Source organism: Oculina patagonica, chromosome 10, assembly GCF_052425735.1.
Source record: "Oculina patagonica isolate OP01 chromosome 10, crgOcupat, whole genome shotgun sequence".
Classification (NCBI taxonomy): Eukaryota; Metazoa; Cnidaria; class Anthozoa; order Scleractinia; family Oculinidae; genus Oculina; species Oculina patagonica.
This window is the reverse complement of record NC_135767.1, coordinates 14,815,532-14,835,936: the sequence shown is the minus strand read 5'-3', so window position 1 is coordinate 14,835,936 and position 20,405 is coordinate 14,815,532. Positions and strand designations below refer to the sequence as shown.

General features: G+C 39.8%; 2 protein-coding genes across 2 annotated transcripts; both read left to right on the top strand.

Annotated features, from left to right (window-relative positions):
• The first annotated feature begins 2,953 nt into the window (after positions 1 to 2,953).
• Positions 2,954 to 15,408, top strand: LOC144667436 (hemicentin-2-like). The gene is made up of 5 exons (XM_078528850.1): positions 2,954 to 3,305; positions 3,502 to 3,522; positions 11,999 to 12,508; positions 13,320 to 14,114; positions 14,530 to 15,408. The coding sequence occupies exons 1-5, from the start codon at positions 3,065 to 3,067 to the stop codon at positions 15,096 to 15,098; spliced, it is 2,136 nt and encodes a 711-aa protein (XP_078384976.1). The 5' UTR covers positions 2,954 to 3,064; the 3' UTR covers positions 15,099 to 15,408.
• Positions 15,409 to 15,820: 412 nt separating this feature from the next.
• LOC144667437 (uncharacterized) lies at positions 15,821 to 17,225 on the top strand. Its single transcript, XM_078528852.1, has 2 exons — positions 15,821 to 15,946; positions 16,370 to 17,225. The coding sequence occupies exons 1-2, from the start codon at positions 15,889 to 15,891 to the stop codon at positions 16,936 to 16,938; spliced, it is 627 nt and encodes a 208-aa protein (XP_078384978.1). The 5' UTR covers positions 15,821 to 15,888; the 3' UTR covers positions 16,939 to 17,225.
• Positions 17,226 to 20,405: the final 3,180 nt, after the last annotated feature.

Here is a 20,405-nt window from a genome sequence, read left to right as displayed (position 1 = left end):
CGATTTTGTCATGTTTTCAGCAACACGTAGCGACTAAACACATTCAAAGGAACGTTGGGAACCACGCTGACCGTTCTACCAAAACTGTAAAAGTGTCAGTGTTCATATTTACAGAAGACAAAGCTTGCAGAGTTTATTATTCGATAACGGCTTTTTACAAGGGTAACGAGTTTAATTTGCGACATTTTAGGTAATAAGAATTTTACCACTGTATATGAAGATTTATGTTTATTCTCTGGCGCCTTTGCCAATCAATTTTGAGTTCTCTATTTAACAAAGCTGAAAGCCGGACACTGAAAAAAATATTGGCCTTTGTTATGAAACTATAACAAAGGACTGAGCAAATCAATAACATGACAAGCGTATCAATTTCGTGAAAAGCCCATGTCATTTTGTCGCTTAAGCTAAGCAAGTTAGTATTCAAACAAGAAAAACCCTTTCCATTCAATTTTGCTTCCGCGTTTTCACGCTGGACGCTGATGGCAATTTCCCAGTTATGTTTAACCGATTTTACCTGAGATAGTACGTTATATAATGTAAGTCATTCATTTAACGAGCTAAAAAAATGACGTAACATCTTTATTTTTTTGTCATCTGGCGAGCAACCGAAAATGGCACACTCAGAGATGCATGGCCAAAAGCAATTTTTCATGTAAACAAGCCTAATTGCATGCACAACCCATCCGAGAAGCCGACCATAAATGTGGTCTGCTTTGACCCCTATAACATCATAGCGTACCTTCGTTGATTTGTTACAAACACGATATCGTTACTTCCTGCTTGACTGTATGGTGTATGGCACGTCTTTTTCTTTACATCACCTTTGGGGTCTACAGTTAAAAAAAAAATCATTTTGTTAGAAACTTATTTCCTAAACTACTTGTCTAAACACAAATTAATTGTCACAGTAAATGTCGCAGTAATGGAAGCAGGGGAAGCCCGTGGAAATTACGTCTTTTTTATGTCGCATTTTAGTTGTGTTGAATATTCCAGGCCGCCACAATCGCTAATATTAATCGATTCAACTACTTTGGAGTACATCCTGGAATCAACGAAAATTTCAAATTTGTTGTTATCTGTGTTTTTTAGTTATTTATTTGATTAAAAGCGGTTTCTGGCACTCGATTTAAATTCGACACGACTAAAATGCGACTTATCAATTGGACCTTACTGGCGCCTTTTAACGCAAGGCTTAGAATTCAATTTAAATGACCTTTGAAATTTTCGCAAGCAAAATTGTGTGGTATACGATGAGTGACCCATCCCTTTAAGAATGCACTTAAAATAAACGAAAATAGAAGGCATAAGTTAACAAGGGTACATGTGGTTGCTCACGCGTCAGCGAAGACTGTGCCGTGTGAACGATCGAGAGAATAGTGAAGAATCAAGCCATCTGAGATATATTGCATAGACGGTGTAGAATTTTCTACCATTCCCAAGAGTAGGATACTCTGTAGCCAAGCTCCGCCTGTTTGAAATCGCTTATTTAAGTAAACCCCTCGGTGCGTTTCGACGATGACCTTATACTCCTAATACAGCCCGTTTAATAATAATGTATTAATAATAGGTTTAATCAGCTTGACATTTGGTGAATGTATATGGAAATGCAATAAAACACTAATAAGAACCTTTAAGGTTCCGACCAAGAGTAGTGATAAATTTCACTGATAAAAGTAAGCGACCCTTTGGAAATAGTGACTTCAATCTTACTTGAATTGTTATTTGGAAACATTGGAAATAACAAATATGGTGAGCTGATGTTTGTTTTTGCTGATAACTCTCATTCCAACGGCGCCGACTGTTGTGAAGTTTTAATAGTTATTTAATTTTCAGTAAGTTTTACCCAATTTTTTAACCTCTATTTTCAAAACAAAGACTGTCTTCTTCCCCAGAGCTTTCTTCGATTTTTTTCTCTTTTCTTTCACTTGCCTCGGTAGAAATTTGCAGTAAAAATACTTTATTTCTCATGAAACTGTTTCTTTTTCCCTGATATTTCCTCGGTAGGAATTTTCGTCTCGCTTAGGCGCTGCAAATACCGAGAACGTATCGATGGATATCAGACTGGTGTGTAGCGAAAATACGTTCAAGTGGTAATGACTTAGAAGGCGAGGGAGTAAATGTAAGAGCCCATGAATTCAAAGATGAAGCACCCACGAAAAATCCACTTGGTTAGCCTTGAAATGAAATGTTCCATTCTACAGCATTCACTCAAACATTAATATGAATTTAGGTCATGCAACCAAAACAATGGCCGAGGTTAATAAATTTGGTTAAAATTTTTATAACAGCGCTTATCTATAAATAAGTTCACTTTATTTATTAGCGCCTAGATTCTTTTCGTGATCATGACGGACGTTTCAAAACATACAAAGCCATAGCAACCAAGCTAGGTCACTGAAGAAAAACCAAAAGTATACTGGTGTACTAGCAAAATACTCCAGATTGTCAGATTTTCCAAAAAAAAAACTTCTATCAGTTTATTGCTCAGAAATATTCCTTATGACGTGCATCTTTTCTTAACTTATGATATTTTATTATAATTCCACATAATAGTTTGATAGTTGTTTGTCCTCTGGCGGGTTACCCAGTCATACATTGGACTATTAAAAAGAGGTGGAAGACAGTCGTGTAAACATTGATCGTTCGACAATAAGGGGACTCAGTTCACGGGTAAATATTGATTTTAATGTGAACTAATAAAAAAAAAGTCAGGGTGAAGACGTTGACAAAGCCTCACTTTCAATACACTATTGTATCACGGCTACATGTCGATTGTGGACGGTCAATTCTCGTTCCCTCCGTAACAATTGTAGTCAGTTTGTAAACCCGAAAGTTTCTCCGTAACAGTTTAGTCAGTTTGCAATTCCGAAAGACTTGATAATGATTTCATAAATACTGCTACTCCAAATATTTTCAATTTGCTGACAGATGCCACAAAAGAATTATACGCGTTCACTTTTCTGGTAACCTACTTATGAGAAACAAACATTAAATTTTGTTTGTTGAGGATTTTGATTTAAATTTACCGAAAACGCTCAGTTTTCAGCAGAGGTTAGCAGAATCGATGAAGGCCCAAAGTGTGTTTTTCCACGTCAACATGAAGGCAATTTTTTGCCTTGCACTTGTGACAGCTCTGACCAATCTGGTGTTTACCCAAAACCTCTACACTTCTCCGTTAGATGATACAAGAAACGCGTTAATGTCATTTTCATCCGGTGCTAGTTCGCCAAAACCAACTACTTCACCACCTTTGCGACCTGGGGTTGCACCAGGCGGAGGCGGAGGCGGAGGATGGGGTTGGTCTGGTTGGTCTGGTGAGTTTTAACCCTTTGCGTCCTTCTTCCCCCTTTCTTTTATAAATGAAAAACGCTATATATCGACCCTAAGAGCCATCAAACTACAAGACTACACCTAATAGCACTTATAATAACGAAAATTAAAACAAATAGTTTGCAAGCATGTAAAGTGTATTTATTAATTTGTTATTTTATTTCTTTTCAGGTCGCCGCCGCCGCCGCTCTGGTAAGTTATTATCACTGAATTATTATTTGCGTTTTCACTATGGTAGTGCTGAATATATTAAGTGTGTTACAGACAATTTCTACTTTCGACTCCTAGCGGATGCTTTACTTAAAAATTCGCCGCTAACGATCCTTTTCCATCGTACTCTAACATTTCAAACTAGCTAGCGAACCATCTCTCTATAGCCTCCGCTCTTTATATTCTCTTTTGCATCCGTGTGTAAATAAGTCTTTTCCTCTTACTGTGTGGTAATTTTAGTCTTTTCTTAGAGGTTGCCTAAGGTCAATTTACGTTATTTATTGAAAAGTCCATTCCGGCGTTACAAAGTCGTAGTTTTCTACGCGTAGGGCGAGAAACAATTTTTAGCCGCAATACAAAAGGCCGAGGTTGTTTAGTTCGCTTTTTATTAAACTCGCAAATTCAAAGCAGAACGAAACTAAAAACGAGTAAAGATAAACACCGAGAAGAATTCGTAGAGGCGATCAGTGCTCGACAGAAGAAAAAGCAACATTTTTGACGAAGGAGTAAGCGCCGCTACAGAAGTTAGAGTAACCACCGTGGATAATACACTTAACGGATAGGACCTTTCAAAAAATCGGACAACCATCTTGAAGTTGGCCGAGCGTGGGAGAAACAGCTGAAGGACTTCGAAGAGGAAGCCATATTTCGAATTACCAATAAGAAAGACATAGTGAGTGCGCTGAAGATCTACGTTAATTGCCAGTTTGTGCAGAAATGCAAGCTGTTGAGTTCCTTGGACTTTGGTAAAAATGGACGAAACCTCCACCGACTTAACTTATGAATTAAAAGCAATCAAAGAGTGCCGAGTTCCTTAGAACAAGAAAGACGTCGCAGGTTTCCCGGAATTGCATGCTTCTAGACATTTTAATCAAAAATTACGAAGCGGCAGCAGCACAATTTTTTTTCTGCCTGGGCCAAGGGGAGACTGATCACATTGATATAAAATCGTTACAGGCCACAAGTCTCTATTCATTACCCTGCTCAATAAAGCACAGGTGAAAATGGTTGACCAGAGATCAAAAGAACATGCACGCAGCCTGCCGGACGCTCCGGCGGAAGGCCGGGAAGATGATTACTAAAACCTGAAGAGGAAAATTGAACAACCATTTTCTTGTGAAGAACAACAAACAATATGCGAGATACACGTCTAGGAAACGACGACTAGAGCCGGGAGAAAGCGTCGTCGATTACACAGCACCACTCCTGGAACAAAAAGATAGTTTACAGGCATGTAATACAAACTATCAGGGACAATGATATATTTAAAAAAAGTATCAAGAGGAAGTGTAACCTAGATCAGTTTATCGAGGAAGCAAGCGATATGGACGATATCAATCAACAATCAGAGAGTCGCCCATAAATGCGGTAAAGAAAGTGGACGAAGAAACACAATTCTACACTCCCAGCCAGAAAATAAAAGCGCCCACAAGAAAGGAAAACCACAAACAGAAAGAAAGAAGTACTAAGAACAACCGATTTTACTGTGGGAAAACAGGACTTTATCTCCTGGGCTGCTGGAGCTGCCCAGCCTATGGAAAGCAGAGCCTGAAGTGTGGCAAATACAACCACTACGCACCGTGTTTCAGAGCAGGACAAAACGGGCAGTAAGAAATCCTAAAAAGATGTAAAGGGGGAGACAAGAAGGCACAAAGATGCTGGGAAGAAAGGAGCAGCTACTGGGACAGCGAATACCTCCAGCAGACAACGCAACACACTACACCAAGCGAAGAAGATAAGGCCAAGTGCAGGCCAGAACACAGTTCTCATCAGAATAGGAGATATTGAAACTCAACTTCAAGCTAGAGATGAATCTGCAGCAATTCCTGTGGCTCAGAAACCTCGACCAGTAACATACCATCTGCAGAAACCGATAAAAGAGTGGCTCGGATAGGGAGTCGAAGAGGAGATAATCTAGGTGCCGGAGGCCGGGTGAACGATTCATGTGGTGCTCATCTCAGTTCCTACTGCTGAAGCAATGTTACACAAATGTGTAGAAAGAAGAGCTAGCGTTTCAAACGATCAATAAGAGCAAGCATGGATATGGTGATCCCAGACAAACATATATAACGAACACCATGCATTCAACCATCAGGAGTGAATGATTTTATCTACCTTCTCCTCGACTGCAAGATCTCAACGAAATTGAATCTTAGACAAAGATACCATCAATTGACATTGGACCCGACAACCAGAGCAGTGACAACATTTAGCACATCTTGGAGAAACTACCAACCCCAGCCCCCCTAATATCTTTATAAACAATAATTATTTACAATCTTCGGAGACATAGACCACTGACTGAAACGGAGAAATGGTATATTCTTTGCGGGACAAGTTGACAAATAACACAGAGATTTGCTAAGACAGTACTCCAGTAAGCAAGAGACCACAGAATCTCAATCAACCGAGAGAAATGCCGTTTTGGGAATGGAGAGATCGACGTCTTTTGTAGAGACGGACTTAATTCATTGCTTTATCAAAGAGCGCGGAGTACCTGAGAACAAGGAAGCCGTCCGTAACTTTCCCGGAATGGCATGCTACTTAGACAGATTCATCAACAATTACGCAGCCATAGCAAAAGAAATGACGTTCAAAAGGGGAAATGCAGTTTAGAAGGCATTCAGGAAAATGCAAGACATCATCTCAAATGGGTAGAACATGACAATCTTTGACCCAAGGAAGCCAATAATTCTTCGCACAGAAGCACAGAAGCAAGCTTCAATGAAGGCTTATCAGCAACCCTTCTTTAGGAAACAGAGAGAGAGGCAAACGACCAGTACACTTCATCAGCCTAAAACCGATAGAGACTGAGAAAAGATACAGCCAGACTGAAAACGATACCATAGCCATTAAATGGACCAAGGAGAGACTGAGAATCTACCTACTTGGAGAAGCTAGATTCAGTTATACTGCACAAGCCTTTACTTGTGCTACTCCTGTTCAACAAAGCAAAAGGTGAAGGTGCCATTCAGCCTAGAGAAATGGGTCACGGAAATGCAGGACGTAGGCTATGAATTAGTGCACGAGGCAAAAAAGGCCAAAGCGGACCCCGGGACTACTTTTCCAGACACCCACTTACTGAGGCAGAAGATGACAAGACCAAGATGTTATCAGATAGACCAAAAAACCATAGCATGCAGAGGGCGTCGCATAAATGAGAGACGAAACCCTTAAAGATGAAGTGATGTAGCGACTAGCAAAGAGGATTATGAAAGAAAACTGGCAGAAACACAAACGAGGCAAAGACATAAAGCCATACCTACATATCAAAGAAGAGCTATCCAGTTAATTGTAGTCAGGAACTAATCTTCGAAAAAAAAAACAGCGCGTAGTACTACCAGCAGAGAAAAGTGGTCAATATAGGACACAGACTAGGAATCGTATGCAAATCAAGGCAAAACAACTATTAAAAGAGAACTACTCTTTTGCCCTGATGAACAGCACGACCAGCTATTGAACGGTGCTTTGAATGCCAGGTAGCTTAAACGAAGAAAGGAGATGGACCTTTGAAGGTAACAAATTTTAATACCCAAAGTCGACCAAGAAACACGGTCTCCATAGACCACGGCAGACCATACCCGGACGGTCCCGAAAAACCTGGTTGTGATCGACAAGAAAACCGGATATCTAGTGGTTGAGTCAGTACCAACAAAAAGCTTCCAAGCCGGAAAAAAGAGGCTACTGATTCACATTTTTGCTACTTATGGAACTCGTATAAGAGCAAAGAGCAACAATGGAGCACCTTTCAGTACTAAAGAATTTAATGACTTGGTAGTACAAGAGGGATTTTAACAACACAATCTGATACCCCATGCACCCAAAGGAGAACGGCGAACTGGAGAGATCAATACAAACATTGAACAAGACAGCGAGAAATGAACATTTGAAAGACAAAATAACATCGTCTTGAGAGACAAAACGCAGTACAGTCCAGCTGCAGGAATTACACCTTGCAAAATGACGAGGAGAGCAGTTGTAAGAATCAAGTTACACCACATAGATCCTGAAATGCAGAATTCTGAGAGGGATGGGAGATGGGAATCCAACCTGTCTTGACGCCAGCCAGTTGAAGCCTGCTTGTGTACAGAAAAATCTGAAGCAAGGGAAAAATTAAAACCGATAATTAAGATAAAACATGTTTTAGCACTTAAACAAAGCCAATACAACCACCTTAGAGAGAACAACTTTTTAATTACTTGTGAGAACTGTTTAAAATAAAAATGGACTATTATTAATAGTTTTCATGCGACACAAACATAAATTTTGACTGTTCAAAAATCTGATAAAATCCGTGACATAGTATTTAAAACGTGGTTCGTACAGAGTGTAGTAGGGAAAATGTTTGGGAAGTCGCCTAAAGGAGAACCAACATAACACATGGCGCTCAACATTAGTGGCTCAAAGAAGATAATTGAATCCTAGAAACGCGCATAACCAGACAAGCGTGGATGTCAACGTACCCAACTTATTCATAAAAAAGTCAGAATTAACCAAGGAACTATTATCAGTGATGACATACGAATCCAGAAAGAAACGCCAGGCAAACCCGTAATAACAACGGGAAAAAACACAAAATTCATCATGTGACTATCACAGCCACTAGCTTACTATCAAAAGGTCATAAACCAAGGTTACTTGTTAACTATTTGCAAGAACAGTGAATAATGGTTTGCTGGCGTAGAGAAGAGGAATGTTTAAGTAATTCCTGAAGGAGAATCCAATAGCGTGTTTTTGAGTGTTTTAGCCATAGAAACACATTTAATGGATTGGATTAGGAAGAAGTGGAATTGCACGATCGCAAACAAGTTGATTTCATGGTACGCAGCCATTTAACGAGGAACAACGACTTCGCCACCTTTCAACAAAACTCTGTTTTCCCTTAGCTTCATGAGATACCTGAGTGCCGCCAATTTCTAGCGGATCCTGAATTTAGACAACAAAAGTACTGCTTTTAGCATCCAAAGGCATAAGATGCCTTTGAGGGAATCCACCGCCGGAATAATTGGGACATACCAAGGGTCTCAACAGCCGTGGTGATCTCACTGTTGTATTCATCCATTGAGAACAGTTCTTCAGAAGGTGTAGTCGATAGAGAAAGATGCTTTGCAAGTTCTTTGCGCTGACAAACGTGGTCAGCATCAACTACCTTTTTGGAAACGATACATGTAACTGCACTGTTTAACAATACCTTCAAGAATCCTCTACTGTGCTGAAAAGTGGGGTATGAAATTCAAGGAAACCATTTTGAGCTTAATTATGAACCTGGAAAATTCAAAGTAAGGGCCTGATTACATGAGCCGGGCTGGCTCGGTTTGCCGAGATCTCGGCACGTCTGTTAAACGCAACAAAAATCAACTTCGCGATTACATGACAACCGGGCCAGCCCGGTTAGCCGAGATCCCGGTATCGCGATGCCGGGATCTCGGCTAGCCGGGCTGAAAATTTTCCATGTAATCGCGTTCACCGGGCCAGCCCGGCTAAGCGGGCCAGCGTTAAATTTCTTTTCCGAGCACAATATCCGATGAAAAAATCAATGCTACTCGTTCTAAATAGGATGTACAGGTAAAGTTACCCATCCAGCTGCATAAGTGCAAAACATTTAACCACCAAATTGTCGGAAAAAGGTGATTAAAATCATTCGTGCTCTGATCATTCATGCTAAAACCGGGCTGAAAGTCATCTCGGCAAACCGGGCTCATGTAATACCGGGCTGAAAGTCATCTCGGCAAACCGAGCCAGCCCGGCTAACCGGGCCAGCCCGGCTCATGTAATCAGGCCATAAAACCACTCGACTCGTAATAAAGACACTCGCGTCTAACGCGACCTAGCAGACACGCTGACGAGTATTCTGCAGCTAGACAAAGAACTCATAAGCACGTTGTGAGTACACAAAGAAACCAATCCAATATGAAATCCGATAGGATGAGCTTCATCAAAAAATGTTCCACAGGAACCACAGAAATGGTTGAATTCAAGTATGACACTTTTCTACTGTCATTTGTTAATTCACAACTAAAGGCATCACTAACAGGTCAGAAGCATTATAACAAATGAAACGGCTTGGGGGGATGTTGTAGTCGTAGTTACCCAGAATGATGGTCATCTAGGCATTAAAAAAAGAAAACAAAATACCTGTAATGGACAGCATAACTACCAACAAAAAATAATTCTAGCTGGTGTATTCCAAGGAAGGTATGAAGCAAGTGTGAGAATCGCGTAGATTGCTTGACGTTTGTTATTTTTTGTTATTTTCTTGTATGGTTTACCACCTGAATGCCTGTCAGTCGCGTGGTAATGCAGAGAGAAATGCAGAGATTCACTGTAAACGTTCTCTTTGCGAACTCTTTTGTTTTGTTTTGTTCATATCTGACTTGATTTGATAAAAGGTGTCTCCCGAATTTTGACACGACACCATAGTTCACAAGGCATATTTCTGTAACGAACGCTGAATGAGGGCTAATTTTAGCTCAAGTTTAACGTAACGTACTCTAGTTTATGTGTTTTGAACCAAAAAGTCTGCATATACGGCATTTTGTTTAAATCAAGAATTCTATCAATTTAATTAAGAGTGTTTACAACTTGAAATGTGAGTCAAAATTAACACCAAGATAGACATAAGACAACACTCGGCGGAGAGCTGAACTGTAGCTTTCTTAAAGCATGCACGTCTCAAATAAACTGAACTAAAGCATTCTACATCGACATTCGATTCAACTTTAAGCAAATCAGGCGAAATATCGAGAGGAAGCGGGCATGTGTTATCTCAATTGTCAACTCCATTGTCGCGGCCGGAAATGCACACGATCGCATTGCCTCCCACTAGCGAATCACAGAGAACTATGAGTGTAAGGCGGAGAACGCCTAAAATTGAGGACACAAGAAAACTATGTACTCACATCAGCAATTGAAGCGATTCCTTGGCTATCCACTCCGACATGTTTCTTTTAGAAATAACCGACAATGTCCCGGATGTCTTTGAATGTCGTCGAGCGCGTAACGCCCGCTCCCCACACTTCAACAGTAAAAAACAAAGTCTTTAGCCACGGTAAAGTTCAAGCCAAATATCGTTACGACCGCCTTCAAATCAGCCCTATAGTCTAGTTCCGAGTCCTAATTGATATGGCTAAAGACCTTTGCTGTCTAAAGCAAGCTCAACATTATTTGTACCTGGCAAAACGAAAAGACCGGTTATCTGTGTTTACCCGCCTAAAGCTCGGTTTGAGGTACGATAACAGCCGACGCATAACTTGCAAATCGTAAGACTTCAAATCAGCCCTATAGTCTAGTTCCGAGTCCTAATTGATATGGCTAAAAACCTTTGCTGTCTAAAGCAAGCTCAACATTATTTGTACCTGGCAAAACGAAAAGACCGGTTATCTGTGTTTACCCGCCTAAAGCTCGGTTTGAGGTACGATAACAGCCGACGCATAACTTGCAAATCGTAAGACTTTTACCTTCACGGGACTTAATGATGTCCTCCGGCAAACTTTCTTTAGACAGCAAAATAGAAAGCTAGAACACTTCTGTTATCCGAATCAGCGCGCGCGCTTAGAATTCAAATGTATTGAAGTCCGGTAGACACAACGAGTTGGAGACTGGGGTAAACTAACCAAAGGTAAATGGATCCTTAAAATCCCGAATAGCCACCTTTTTATAAATCAAGTCAGATATATGTTTTTAAGTATACTAATAATTTTTATAAGATGAATTTATACGATTTGTACGAGATAAGACAGCGATCGATTAAAATAGTTGAAATATACGAGTCGTCCAGTTACCACAGTTAATATAGACCACTCTTTGTCTAGATAATTTGTAGAGTTTCTAAAAGAAATGAATTTCACCACTCCCGCTTTACAGATACGTGTAACATAACTTTTAAGTTATGTTACACCAAATAAGTAAACTTATAAGTAAACTTAAAAATAAGTAAACTAAAAAGTTTTCTGTTCAAGCAATCGTCGTGGTCCTTCTAATGATCTTTGGAAGTACTTGCAGGTCATTAAGTCACATATCGTACAACTTTGTACCGGGTATTTACTTTTCTGCCCAGACCGCGGAATTTTAAAGCCTCACCAAATCAAAATCGAGTATTTCTTTAAAGGAGGTATGTCACTGTATTTCGATGCATTTTTCTGATTACTTTCAAATTGAAGAAGACCTCAAAACAGAAGTTTTCTAAGATAAAAACACTAACGGAGTAATTTTAACCCGAAAGTAAACAAGGGTCGTTTCAACGAGGCATTGTGAGCAACAACAAATTCCAATTGTTTTCAAGATGAGTTGTCCGTGACACTGCTCTTTAAGTATATTATGTATTAATTGCGATGATAATGATTCATACGTTTTTGTTTTTGTTTTTACTCTCTATGTTTATGTTCATTAAGTTCTGATGTTTCTTTTTTCCGCAATTATAATTTTTTTTAGGGCCCTTAATTATCTTTTCTTTTTTTAGTCGTGAAACCACCTCCACCTCCACCCCCACCTCCGCCGCCAAAACGGACTTCGCCATCGAACAAGTTCCTAGAGGCACTTGATCAAATTGAAAGAGCAGTGTACGAGGCACAGGCCGCCGGATCTCGATACAGTCATAGTGCCCGTCGACTGGCTAAGATAAAAGCGAACATCAAATTAGCGACCAAGAAACGGAACTATCTGTTTGCACGCAAATCTCTTGGGCATGGCTTATACACAGTAATGCAACTGGATAAGAAGAGTGGCCGAAAAAGGCGAGGTGCCACCAGCGCCGTGAAGACGTTTATGGATGCCATTAAAAAAGAGCTTGGTAATTCTACATTTGACACCTTCATGAGTGTCAATGGCGAAGTCACTTTAATGTTTGCCATTGATGACACTGGAAGTATGAGTGGTGCAATTCAAGCTGCTAAAGACATCGCAATATCGATTGTCAATCATAAAAGAGACGTGAAAGTAGATTTCATTCTATCACCTTTCAACGATCCAGGTACATATTTTGTAAAATAATGATGATAACACCTTTTATTTCTTTAGAACATTTACCAAATGTTTCTTACTCCAATCTTACTAAACGTCATGCTGCTCCCTTGCTATACAAGCGACACTATATGCTTCTCGGTCAAGATAAAATGTAACACAATTCAAAGAAATGAATTGCGGCGTGTCGTTTACCCTCGCTCGCTCTTGTTAACCTTGATATTCCCACCTTTAACCCTATTCAGACCGGGATTTTATTAGTCTTCTCAGACCGAGGGGGACTCCCCCCCCCCCCCCCCCCCCCCCCCTCCGTCCGTAACGTCCAGAATATTTAAGCAATCATAATGTAATTTAGAGGATATATAGCATGTCCCAATATTCATCTTTTGATATACGTCACGTGGGACGTCAAAAAACGCCCAAAATAACTGAAAAGTACTTAGAATCAAAACAAACAGTGCAAAAAAACTAGAAAGGTAAAAATAATTGCATTAAAGTTATTATTAGAAACACAAAAATTACAAATTTAAGGAAAACAGATCTGTCAAAATGTTGTTGCAGAAACAACAACCTATCCTACCGAATTATTCCCAGATAAATTTTAGATAAACTCGCAAAGTTTGGCAGCGTTTGGTTGAATCTAGAAAAAGTGATAAGCGTTCAAAGGCACCCCCCCCCCCCCCACTCCTCCTCCTCCTGGTTAGGGTTGAAGATTAACGTAGCCTTGATTGATTAATTGATTGATTGATTGATCGATAAGAACATATTAAAATATGCATTATAAACACTATCTCTTCTATTTCTCAATTGTATGTTTGAAGGAACCGGCCCAGTTACTTACAAAAGCTACGGTAATGGGACACAGTTCAAGAACGCCATCAAAGCTCTAAACGCACATGCCGGTGGAGATTGTCCCGAGCTGACTTTCAAGGGAATCCTTGAAGCCATGGCCAAAAGCCCAAATGGTGGTTCGCCGCTTTATGTTTTCACTGATGCACAAGCAAAAGATGCAACCGACTATAATATTCTTCAAGTGCTGGCGGAGGCTGAAGATAATGATATCACTATAAACTTCTTCATAAATGAAGGATGGTGCTGGCATTCTTCGTATGCACCATTCGAGAAGCTGGCCAGTGAAACATGCGGCCAAATGCTTATACTTCCCAACAGCAATGAGCTGAGAAAACTTTCAGGTTTAACTAGCGTCACACTCGGAGGAACTACTTGCCTAGACAACGGGGACTCTAATAGCTCAACAGGAAAAAGGAGGCGGAGTCCACGAGGGTCTTCCTACACATACATCATCCCTGTCGATGATTCCACAGAAAAGATTATCATCTCCGTCTCAACCGAGAGAACTGGGCCAAGCATTAACCTCAGAGATCCAAGAGGAGCTCGTGTTACCTCGGGAAAGATTTCTCTGACGAAAGCAGCTATTTACGAGATCAACCACCCAAGGCCAGGAACTTGGAAATTGATTGTGTCAGGAGCTGGCAAACATTCCTACTTGATCAAAGGCTCAAGCAAAACAAACATCGACTTCGAGTACTTTTTTGTGATGATTCCAACCCGTGGAAGAAGCAGGAAACCAATACCTATTTCACATCCTCTCCTAGGTAAGTGTTACTTAGTTTATTGTCTCACCGTTAATTAGAAGCAAAAATGCTTTAAATGCACGACATTAACTGTTTATAACAACAATAAAAAACAATAGCAACAACAACAACAAAAAAAAACATTTTACTTTGCTAGAAAAAAAAAAAGATAATAATAGTTTGTTTTACAGCAAAAAACAAAGTAACTTTAAAAAAGGCAATAAAACAAACAAAAAAACAAGAATAGTAATATACTAAACGAGCTGAAAAGTTAAAAAAGGTTTTTTACACGGCTGTACATGTAACATATCGAAGGTAAAAAAAAAAAAGGCAAATAAGATACAAACAAGTTCATGCAGCCAGTATTTAAATTCAAACCTAATTTATTTCGCAAAATAAAGTTTCATTGCTTACCAGATTTTTTAAAATTTAATAGGTAAGAAAGCGGTGGTCATCTTAACAGTTGCTGGAGCAAATAAGATCAACAGCAGGTCGCTTAGCCTTGATTTGATGAGCATGGATAAGAGGCGCCTAGGCACAACTACTGTGTCTCCTCATGGAACAAGTGGAGCACATTTCTCAGCCTCATTCACACCTCCTTCAGTACCATTTAAGTTAAAGCTGAGAGGGACAACAAAGAAGGGGTACCCCTTTGAACGCAACTCGCATAACACAGTCCATCCCAGCCACGCCCTGATTAGGGTCCTTTACGCCAGGAACGAGTACACAATACCGGCTGGAGGCCGTGGGTTCGTGATTTTTGTGGTCTACAACACAGGCTCAACCGAGATTTTTGACGTCAAAGTCAAAGATCGCCTGAAATATGTTGCCCATCTTCGCCGCACCTCCATCACTGTTCGTCAAGGCCGCAAAAGCTACTTCTCCGTCACCTTCAAGGCACCATCCTCAGCTGCACGAGGGAGCAGTGACGAAGTGCTGGCGACTATCACTGGCCGAACATCAAAGAAGACCGTCGGGCATGTGGTGAGGCTGATGGTTGTCTAACACGTTCCACGGGGACGTTAACGGATCAAGGAATCCCACATCAGGAACATTACATTGATTTAGACTTGAACAGTTTGATTTCGTTTTAATTTGCTTTGCTTTGGTGATAGGGTTAAATAGGGTTAAAACACGTTTTTAAAAAGGGGATTTTAGTTATATACCACAAAAAGCAGATTTCCTCCATCCTCTCGAAAAACAACTTTTACGTATGCCGAGGATAAGTTTTGGTGACTTTAAGCAAGTCACTAAGCGATCAAATTCTGCAAAAAAAAAACAAACAAACAAAAAAAAAACAAAACAAACAACAACAGTAGTCTGGTGAACTGTAGTGAGGACTGTGTTATCTTTTTGCCTTTTAAACAGGGAATTGTGAAATAAATGATTTTTGGGAGAAAGTTTCTAGTTAAAATTGGTGTTGGATAAAATGACGGATTTTATTCTAATATACAAGGTATTTTCAATGTTTTTGTATTTCTGTTTTAGTTTCTTGTTGCTCGCTGTTAAAATTTCTAATTTTTAGCTCTTGAATAAAATAATAAAAATGGGGATAAAAATCCTGTAGTCGTTGCTTGAGTATTTAATTATACCGTTGATCGATGTTGTGTAGCGAATGCGGCTGTATTATATGTCTTTTTTTTTTTTTCGAATGAATCCACTGAGCCTACGCGAAAAGACCAGAAGATGGACTGGGCGGGATAAGGGAGTCGATGTACGTGCAGGAGCTGGCAAACATTCCTACTTGATCAAAGGCTCAAGCAAAACAAACATCGACTTCGAGTACTTTTTTGTGATGATTCCAACCCGTGGAAGAAGCAGGAAACCAATACCTATTTCACATCCTCTCCTAGGTAAGTGTTACTTAGTTTATTGTCTCACCGTTAATTAGAAGCAAAAATGCTTCAGTAGAGAAAAAATGCACGACATTAACTGTTTATAACAACAATAAAAAAAAACAATAGCAACAACAACAACAAAAAAAACATTTTACTTTGCTAGAAAAAAAAAGATAATAATAGTTTGTTTTACAGCAAAAAACAAAGTAACTTTAAAAAAGGCAATAAAACAAACAAAAAAACAAGAATAGTAATATACTAAACGAGCTGAAAAGTTAAAAAAGGTTTTTTACACGGCTGTACATGTAACATATCGAAGGTAAAAAAAAAAGGCAAATAAGATACAAACAAGTTCATGCAGCCAGTATTTAAATTCAAACCTAATTTATTTCGCAAAATAAAGTTTCATTGCTTACCAGATTTTTTAAAATTTAATAGGTAAGAAAGCGGTGGTCATCTTAACAGTTGCTGGAGCAAATAAGATCAACAGCAGGTCGCTTAGCCTTGATTTGATGAGCATGGATAAGAGGCGCCTAGGCACAACTACTGTGTCTCCTCATGGAACAAGTGGAGCACATTTCTCAGCCTCATTCACACCTCCTTCAGTACCATTTAAGTTAAAGCTGAGAGGGACAACAAAGAAAGGGTACCCCTTTGAACGCAACTCGCATAACACAGTCCATCCCAGCCACGCCCTGATTAGGGTCCTTTACGCCAGGAACGAGTACACAATACCGGCTGGAGGCCGTGGGTTCGTGATTTTTGTGGTCTACAACACAGGCTCAACCGAGATTTTTGACATCAAAGTCAAAGATCGCCTAAAATATGTTGCCCATCTTCGCCGCACCTCCATCACTGTTCGTCAAGGCCGCAAAAGCTTCTTCTCCGTCGCCTTCAAGGCACCATCCTCAGCTGCACGAGGGAGCAGTGACGAAGTGCTGGCGACCATCACTGGCCGAACATCGAAGAAGACCGTCGGGCATGTGGTGAGGCTGATGGTTATCTAACACGTTCCGCGGGGAGGTTACCGGATCAAGGAATCCCACATCAGGAACATTACGTTGATTTAGACTTGAACAGTTTGATTTCGTTTTAATTTGCTTTGCTTTGATGATAGGGTTAAAACACGTTTTTAAAGAGGGGATTTTAGTTGTACACCACTAAAAGCAGTTTTCCTCCATCCTCTCGTAAAACGACAACTTTTACGTATGCCGAGGATAAGTTTTGGTGAATTTGAGCAAGTCACTAAGCGATCAAATTCTGAAAAAACAAACAAACAAACAAACAACAACAACAGTAGTCTGTTGACCTGTAGTGAGGACTGTGTTAGCTTTTTTTGCCTTTTTAAACAGGGAATTGTGAAATGAGTGATTTTTGGGAGAAAGTTTCTAGTTAAAATTGGTGTTGGATAAAATGACGGAATTATTTTTTTCTTCTAATATACAAGGTATTTTCAATGTTTTTGTATTTCTGTTTTAGTTTCATGTTGCTCGCTGTTAAAATTTCTAATTTTTAGCTTTTGAATAAAATAATAAAAATGGGGATAAAAATCCTGTAGTCGTTGCTGGAGTATTTAATTTTATCGTTGCTCGATGTTCTGTAGCGAATGCAGCTATTTTATATGTCTTTTTTTTAATACTTTCGGATGAATCCATTGAGCCTACGCAAAAAGACCGGAAGATCGGCTGGGCGGGATAAGGGAGTCGATGTACGCGCTAAAAACCTAAATATAAGTAATATAGGGAGGGACTAGAATTCTAACGTGACCATTTTATGTCAAACAAACCCCTTACAGCCTATATCATGAGGATTTTCCAAGAGCCCGAATTCCCACAAAGTAATAAATAAGTCGATTAATAAAGTATTATAAAACGTAAGAGCGCCCGATTATCGAAACACTGTTAAAATTTGACCTGAATATCCAGACCACCATTCGTCTTTGTCGCGTATAGCTTGGCGCCTCCGCGACTTTTTTTAACCACTTTCGTTGCAAGCTAACAAATAAATGTCGTTATTTGTTTCTATCATTGATAAGTCCCCAATATCAACTTTGTTTTCATCATACGAGGAACGTTACGCGAACGGCAGGAATCAATCGTCATTATAAAGTTCAACTCTTAGAAACGATTACATAATTTTCTTAAGACGTGTTCTTAAAATGCAGATTATAGGCGCAGTTCATTTAGTCCTCCTTGCAAAGGGCGAAATAACGTATATAATCCAATATATTTGTGTCTCCGTGACTAAAGCCAGGGTCGTGGCCGCTTTGAGAAAAAAAAGGGACGCACCTTTTTATTTTTAATTTTTTGAAAGGGGAAAGTTAACACCTAGGAGGAGAATTTAACCAAGGACATTGCCTCAGTCATGTTTTTTTCTACCGCCCAAAGTCAAAAAGGGAAAGCTTAGTCTTCATCATGCTAACTGAAAAGTTATTATATCCAACGAAAAGACATTCTCACAACAACAACAACCGAAAAGATATCAGGTTTGGACTCACTCCTCGGGAATACCCGGTAGTTCACATTCTCACAATCAGGGCATATGCAATTTTCGAAAGGAGGGGAACAGGAAATTTGGAGATTTTTGGTTGAGCAGGATCAATCAGCTCGAGTGAGACGAAAACTGAATTAATCAATCTGTAGAGCAATCAGCGCCCACTCATTTTTCTTCGGCCAGTTGAGTAGAAAAACACGCACGCGTGCGCGCGAGGGCGCGAATAAATGGAAGGATGCTGACAAAGCCCGAACGTTCGAAATATATTTCTCGCCCTCTCGCGCACGTCTCCTCGTGTAAAAATTTTTTTTCTCGCCAGCTGCACGCTCGCGCACGCGCTCCTACTGAGGCAAAGGGGATAGAATATCCAAAGAAACAGGGATCAGCCCAAAAGTAACCATTGGTGTCAAAGATTATTACCAAAATAAGACAAGGATCTACAGTCGTGTCTTTTAAAACGAAAAGATTATTGAATATAAAAATAAGAATTGTAGCATAACAGCTAACGGTTTAGAAACGAACGCAATCACCCTCAGGCCCGATGATTACTGTCTCGAAAATATATATCCTGAGGTTAGAGTTTGTTCAATGAACTCGTGTCTCTATTTAGGTGCGCAAGAAACTTTATTCGCGTTTCCCTTTTCTATCTTAGGCGCACAAAACAGTACTTATAATTGTCCGGTCTTACTGTCACCACGCAGGGTCAAGGCAACAGTTGTCAGAGACGGAACGGCCGAAAAATTTAGAACAATTCAATTGTATGTTTTCATGGCAGCCATGTCAGAGGAGTGAAACAACAAAAGATATTTGCATAAGAATGATTTATTTTCCCAAAGGAAAATAATTCTATTGTTTCACTCCTCCAATATGGCTGCCACGAACACACTCTATAGCTGACATTCTATCTTTCGGGTTCCCTAGGGTCTAACAGCTCGAGTAACATAAAAAGTTAACAAGTTAAGCAATCTGGAGGTCTGAAGGGGACTTGAAGCCTTGGACAAGGATCTCCAATAGGGATTTCGAATCCCACCGCCTCCTGACTAAAGACACCGAAATTTTCCCTCAATTCCGTAATCCAGAATTTTTTATCGCTTATTTTAGTTCTGACCGTATTTTATTCTTAGTGTCTTACCTCGACGAAAAAAGGCCTTTACAGATCCCTTTAAGCACTGATTTTAAAGTCTTTGCTAAGTGGAAACGAGGTGTAAGCTTATTCCTTTTTTTCGTGTGACTGGCACGTAGAAAACGCAATATCTGGCGTAAAGGCCTCATAATAAACTTTGTGCAGCTTTTTGTGACCGCCACGAAGATCGCATTTTTTTGTACATTTTTTCGCCAGACTTCTTTATCTCGAGTCCTTTAAGTGACATTTCCCGAATCCCGTCTCATTTAAAGTCGCCAATTCATGTGTCTCGTTCATAACTACAATCCTGAATCTCGCTCACCTTTCCCTCTAAAATCCAGGGCCCGGTTGCATAAAACGCCCGTAACACTTACGGGTATACGTAGGTGTACTCGTAACTTAAGTGAGTTGCATTAAATCACTGTAGTGGTCCACTTACGAGGTAAACGTAAGTGACTGCACTTACGATTTTCGTAAGTGTGCACTTAAGTGTCGTTTATGCAACAGAAATTGCGGGTGTTGCATAAAACTTTTTTTTACGTGAAAAATAGCACGTAAGTTTACGGGACCTACATAGGTCCCGTATCTTCAATGAAGTTGACGAGACCCTTTTCTGAGAGGTGAAAAGGAAGGTTTTTGTCTTTATTTAATACTTAAAATGCGCTTTGTTATCCACTGCTTACGTTTTAAACAAGTCATCGGCAAAATGAAAAAAAATATATATATATATAGATTTCCGACCGATGTCGAAGTAAAATCACGTTTGAGTATCATTTCCACTCATTTGTTGTCTCATTTAATGTGTAATGTAGAAAGTCAAGCCTTTATACACATCTCAAATGAACAAAAAATTCAATC